Source organism: Nicotiana tomentosiformis, chromosome 2 (genome assembly GCF_000390325.3).
Source record: "Nicotiana tomentosiformis chromosome 2, ASM39032v3, whole genome shotgun sequence".
Taxonomy (NCBI): Eukaryota; Viridiplantae; Streptophyta; class Magnoliopsida; order Solanales; family Solanaceae; genus Nicotiana; species Nicotiana tomentosiformis.
Window position 1 is genome coordinate 80,190,505 of NC_090813.1, and position 6,788 is coordinate 80,197,292.

Here is a 6,788-nt window from a genome sequence, read left to right on the forward strand (position 1 = left end):
ATCATTTTTATGTTTGCAATACGTTAATGGAGGGTATTTCTAAGCCATTTTCATTGTTGACCCTTCTGTTATATATAAGGGTAAGTTTGAGCCCAAAAACTAACGTTAAGGATATTTATGGCCCAATAGGTGTAATGTGAACAAAATTGAGTCATTTTTAATATCCTTGGGATGTTTTTGGCCGTTTTCCGTTTAAATATTAACCTTTAACCTGGTTTGGGGGACACTTCTGGAGGCCAGTACTGCACTCCAAACACATAAAAAAGCACGAATAAAGTAAAAAATAAAAAAAACAAGGGCCTCCAGTGAAAAGATATGTTGAAGAGCAAAGAGGGATCTAAGCAGCAAGAAGAGTATCTTTTTCTCAATTCCAAATTTTGTATTGAAATCCAAGCCCCCCCTTATCCCATTCATTTTCACACAAACACAGAGAGTGCCCCTATCTCTACTCCCATGGCATCTCTCAATATTCCTCCTTTCTCCAAAACCCTACACCCTAACTCTCAATTCCAAAACCTCCCTAAAACCCCAACTTTTCTCCTCTCACTTTCCTCCTACCCTTTTGTCAGCACCTCTCTCTCTTCAATTCCACTAGGAAAAAGTTCAAGACTCCCAGTTGTAAGAGCCATTTCTGATGGGGAATACTCTTCTAAGAGGAGCAGTAGCAGCGAGGAAAGGGAGACTATTATGTTACCTGGCTGTGACTATAACCATTGGCTTATTGTCATGGAGTTCCCTAAGGACCCTGCTCCTACTAGAGAACAGATGATTGACACTTATCTCAACACCCTTGCCACTGTTCTTGGCAGGTAAGTAATTTTAAAAGCTTCTACTATTCAGATGATATCTCTAATTTTTATTGGCTTTATTGAGTTTTGAATAATTTGTTTGAATGGGTCAATGGCTTTTTGGCTAAATTTGTTGAATACTAGCATCAGTTTTTGGAGTATGGCAGTGAAACTTTTTAGCCTGGCAATTAGTTACTGAAGAGATATGATATGATATGATTCTGAATGTTTCTAGTAATTTTTCCCTGGGGAGTGTATTCCTATTCCAGTCGGTTAAAGAAAATAACCTACTATTATTTACTTGTAAACTGGGACAAAAGATGATATCTTTAAGCCTAGATTGTCCAAATTGTGGACTGGCAAACATAGCCCATGCTAAGCACTTGAAGCCTACTCTTTTTTTCCTTTTGGTGGGAGTATGACAACTTGATTATGAGGTATGATATTAATCTTGTGCTAATAAATAAATCAACTTTACTTGGTATATGAAAGTTTGGATTACCCCTACAATAGTTTTGTTGTCTAAGAGTGTGTCAGACTTGTGGATATTGTCAAAGTTGTTACTGATGAAATTTAGTTAGGGATTTGTGACTATTTTGGTGTAACAGAATATATTATTTTCTTATCAACCAGCAGTGCGTTTTTGCCTTTTTTTGCTTATTAATAAAAAAAATTGTTATCAGTATGGAGGAGGCAAAGAAGAACATGTATGCCTTTAGTACTACCACTTACACTGGATTTCAGTGCACCGTGTCTGAAGAAACATCAGAAAAGTTTAAGGGTGAGAGCAGACCTTTCTTATTTCACCATATGAGATGCTGAAATTCCAGTGTTCTGGCATTGACTTTGTGTCTATTTGAATATTCATTTTGTAGGTCTACCTGGAGTTCTGTGGGTCCTGCCTGATTCTTACATAGATGTGAAGAACAAGGACTATGGAGGTTAATTTCTTAAGAGGTTTTCTTCCTTCATGTTCTATTTCACTGGTGATCTACATTGAGATATGTTGTATATGTTTTCATCTTTCAGGAGATAAGTACATCAATGGAGAGATAATTCCTTGCCAGTATCCTACTTACCAGCCCAAGCAGAATAACAGGACTAGAAGCAAGAGTAAAGCATATGTAAGAAGGAGAGATGGTCCTCCTCCTGAACGAACAAGACAAGAAGCAGCTCCTGAATCTTCCTCCTAAAATTATAATGGTGCGTTTTAAGTGCCTTAATTCTTGACACCCACTAGAGATAACAGAGAACTCACAGTTTTATCCCATTTGGGCTTATAATCCCTTCTCAGGTGCTGAAAGTACTGAACTTATATTTTCTGTCAGAAGTATGTTTATTTAGTTGAGGCAAATAAGTTCATTATGTTGCTATTCTTCTATTCTTTCTTGCAGGTTGTTATCTGATTTTGGAGTCGAATTGCCATTAGGAATTGCCAATATATCATTCATAGCCTCGTATTGGTGGGCATTTTCACAAAGATATGTTGGTGCGTAAAGGTTAGATGGGAATACACTGCTAGTCTAGGAGTTTGGTCGACTGCACCTATTGTTTTATCTTTCCTTTAGACTAGCTTTCATTATCAAGAATGAGAGCGAAAGCTGTGTCGGTATGTAATTTTGATTCTGACCAGGTTATTCTATGTTCAAAGATTGAATGTATATGTGATGACTCATTATGCTTCTCTGTTCGTTCATGTCTTAACATTTGCTACGCTTACAATTTAGATGATGCATGACAATGGAGATGCACTTTCTTAGAAGGAAATTTGCTTCTTAATATGATGAGTAATAGTATTCATTTATTTTTAATACTGAAGAAAAGGAACTTAACTGGAAGGAAATGCAGCGGAAACACTAAGAAATTCTGTTTATTTGCATTGTCACTTACTAGTGAACTGCACAATGTTTGACAGGAATGATAAAAAGGAGCAGTATAATGTTGTTCCTTTGAATTCCCCCCTTAAATTGCTTGGTTCACAAAATTATTTTGGGCATGGTGCAAGGGTTGGTGTAGCCTATGTGTTGAGTGGACTGGCTTTGAAGTTCTATCGCTGTCAATACAAGTTGATTATGCAAATGCTATAACACCCGGTACTCATTCCTTCTTCTAAGGTAGACCAGTTAAGGTGCACTGTTCTTTGATACTGAACTCTAGAATTTTGATGGTTAACTGACTGATGATAGAATTCCAGTGATGGGACTACTATGGTTGTGCAATAAATCTGGTCAGTGTGTGATACATAATGTGCCTTTGTGTGCAATAATTGTTGTAAAAATTATGATACAGAAGGGAACCGATAGGCTGAAGAGGTTAGAACTACACCTGTTGAACTAATTGCCTCACACAGCCTTTGTGAATGCAGTATGATCCCGTAACAGAAGAAATCAGACCTTGCCTAGGGATGGCAAGCGGTGCGGGCGGGTTCTATCTCAACCCGCCCCCGTCCCGCCTCACATAACTCTTTTAACCCGCATCCACCCGCACCGCCCCCACACCGCAAATTTTCTTCTTTTCAATTTGTCTTATTTGTATTTTTGCTATCAATTATAAGCATACATAACTTATACAGACGATGATGCTTACTTTACAAGAGAATATGACAATAAGGATCATTTTACATGGAAATGCTTTCTTTATTCTAGTAACTGGTTGGTACGATTGAGAATTTTCTCGAATTTGTTTTTCCTCAAGAATGACTTACCTTTAGAAAAAATAACAACAATATTTTTAAGAAAAAATATTGATAATATTATTTACAAATAGAATGGTATTATCATGAAACTTTTGAGTGTTAAAGATTGATAATACAGTACAAGTATTAGTTGGAGGGGTAATTTAACATTAAGATAGTTGTCAACAAAAGTGAGTAAAATTATCTTAATGTTTACCTTTTAAAAAGAGTTAACTAGCGAAACTAAAAAAATAACTTACTTTTTGAAAAATATTTTGATCATATCAAACACTCAACGATGTTGGCCTTCAAAGTGAAATTTGTTTTTCTTTCTAGTACTAAGACCTATACATATGTCATGATTTAAATCACTCTAAAAATAATTTTGTGTCATGATATATATGGATCTATGTGAAAATCCAACAACAGCGTTTTTACATGTGCTGCTTCTTAAAACATAATTTGAAGAAGTATAATTTTATACAGAAAATTAAAGGAATATAAAATAGTAACAAATGAAGCATGTAGGAAGGCAAAAAAGCAAATTACAAAACCTGTGCAGAAGGGAGATAATAACAACAAATAACAAAAGCTATTTACTAAAAGGTCAACTTGTCAGAAAAAATCAAAGCATTTTGTTCATATTAGTAAAGATCCTATTAATTCATCCATCACAAATGAAGGAAAAGTGAGAATAAATTCCATAACAACAATTACAAGAACTTGAAAAGCTGTAATTTCTTAAAAAATTAAACTCACACCCGCAAAAAATTAAATTTTTTTTATTTTAACCCGTCCCGCACCCGCATATGTACAAACCCGCACCGTCCCGCATATGTCTAAACCCGCCCCACCCCATTGCCATCCCTAACCTTGCGTAGACACATCAGGGAATAGTTATAAATATGTCATTTCTGCATCTAAGGAGGTGGCCTAGTGGTCAATGAAGTGAGATGACAACCACAGGAGACCATAATTCAAATCGTAGAAGAAACTCGAAGTGCTAGGTGTTTTCCTATCTGACTTAGGCCTGGTGGCAAAATTATTCAAGTGAGCAAGTTGACCCGAACATTACCTTTATTAACAAAATGTCATTTTTGTTGATTTGAACACAAACTAGCTTATAATTTGGTTACTCGTCAGTATTTTTTCATGTTGATGTTATTTTTTTTTTTATGACCGAGAAATCCATCTGGGGCCGATCCTTTGGACCAACCGCAGCTTTCGAAACTCGGTGGATAACGGGGCCCGCCCCTCTACCCTTCTCCACTTAAATACCAGGCTTTACTTTGCATGGTGCCTGTGACCTAAGGCACAAATCCACTACCATGGGCCACTTGAGCTAGGCCCGGGGCATGTCGATGTTATTAGCAGCCAAAACAAAGAATGCACATCAATAATAAAAAGCAGTTCATTAGTTTGGGTGCAAGCAGGATGGATCTAGTCATCTACGTCATTTGGATAAATTATTTGTCTTGAACATGTGTGTTATAGGTGTTCATACGTTATAAAAGTTGTTTGAAATATCTAAAATTAGCAAAAGACTGCATATTCTTATATTATGAAATACTTAAATTAGTTACATATACTCATGTCAGGAAAAGAGAGTTTCTACTTTCTATAGTCTTGATCCGTCTATTTCATAAGGTCCACACATGCTTCCACTGCACAAATATCTCAGCTGTTGCATACCAACGAGCTGATTAGTTCGAAATTTACTGAATACCCTCGGTACATGAATTTCTTAGAAGTTCAATTTTTTTAACTGACAATATATAAATAATTTTGTTACACCATTATGCTTCATCAATTTTTTTTTGTTCCACCATTATGTTAAGTTACATGTAACAATAGGCAACTGTTTAAAACAAGCATGATCTTACAACCTGAAAAGAGTAAATAACTTGCAATAACAGGTCAAATTACACTAAATAATGTTTAAAAAAAAAATTACAGTGCTGCCATATATATATATATATATATATATATATATATATATATATATCTTAAACCGTACTAGTATTATTTTCCCTGCAGAGCTATCTCTTTCACACTTTCGTAGCACTAAATATTAGTCCAGTATCAATCATGTGAATTTGACGTGCTTGTCTTTGTTCATAGACTAAGTGCAGAACAGTCGCACACTTCCTTTTTTCTATATTCTTATCTGCTTGCATTATTATAGCATCATCCCAACCAACCATTATACAGTGCCCGTGTTCTTCCTTTCTATATCAGTATCAATTTAGCATATGTGATATGGCTGAAATTATATTACCTCAGTAAACACATTCATCAAACACAAAGCAGATAAAAGTATCAAAATTCTTCCTATCAATTGTTCACAGGATTTGAAGGTTCAATAGATGGCTTTCTATGGCTACAATGGTGATGCTGGTGAGTGCCACTTGACTCCTTATTTCAGTTCCCCTTACGATTATGATGCTTTTCCAATTCAGTCTACAATATCATATTCTTCCTATGGATATAGCAACTCAGAGCAAATTGAGCAGAGTACTAATTACAATTACTACTACACTACTCAAATGCATCCACAATTAAGTTACTCTGTGCATAATTCTACTGAGCCAAAACTTATCCAGTATGAAAAGGCTGCTAATTCTTTAGAGACAAGATATGTAATCTCTTATTCAACTAAACAACATGATGATACTGTGTTTGAAGAATATGATCCAACCCCTTATGGTGGTGGCTATGACATGGCTCAAACATATGGCAAACCCATTAGCCCCTCCAATGAAATCTGTTATCCTCGTTCCGTTCCTAAATCTAATGGACTGAATGGTTTCGATTCTTTCGACTATGGATCAATTCCTTCACCTTATGTAAAGCACGACGATCTGCTAGAAGAACCTCAGGATCACAGCAAAGAGATGGATGTCAAAGATGAGCCAAAATCTTTATCTGGTATTAAAGAAAAAGCCAATAATCATGAGGATTGTATTCTTGAAAAACCAATAGTACCTCTTCAAAAAGATCAAGATTTTGTAGCTGGAAATGGAACTATAGGGGAATATGGATATGATTATGGGAGCCAATTGCAACAAATTCCTTATGGTTCAGGATTGGAAGCTATGGATATATGTGAGAGCTTATTTGGTTATTGGCCCTGCTTAGCCAAGCACAACCAGAAAAGAAATGTGAACAATGTAAATGGTGCTGAAGATAGCAGCAACGAGCTATGGCAAAGTACTGCAGATTATCTTTTTGGGAATCCCTTTGGATATGGTGGTAATGGAAGAGATGAAAGATATGGGAATTCTGCTTATGTTAATCAAAATTACTATTATCAGCAACAACCTTAA

The 6,788-nt window shown here is 35.8% G+C and overlaps 2 protein-coding genes across 2 annotated transcripts; both read left to right on the forward strand.

Moving 5' to 3' along the window:
• Positions 1-300: 300 nt before the first annotated feature.
• LOC104093268 (DAG protein, chloroplastic) lies at positions 301-2,479 on the forward strand. Its single transcript, XM_009598993.4, has 5 exons — positions 301-809; positions 1,472-1,569; positions 1,664-1,729; positions 1,818-1,991; positions 2,183-2,479. Exons 1-4 carry the CDS (start codon positions 316-318, stop codon positions 1,979-1,981), a joined length of 822 nt encoding a protein of 273 aa, XP_009597288.2. The 5' UTR covers positions 301-315; the 3' UTR covers positions 1,982-1,991; positions 2,183-2,479.
• Positions 2,480-5,828: 3,349 nt separating this feature from the next.
• On the forward strand, positions 5,829-6,788 carry LOC138905135 (uncharacterized). Its single transcript, XM_070193641.1, has one exon. The coding sequence runs from the start codon at positions 5,829-5,831 to the stop codon at positions 6,786-6,788; it is 960 nt and encodes a 319-aa protein (XP_070049742.1).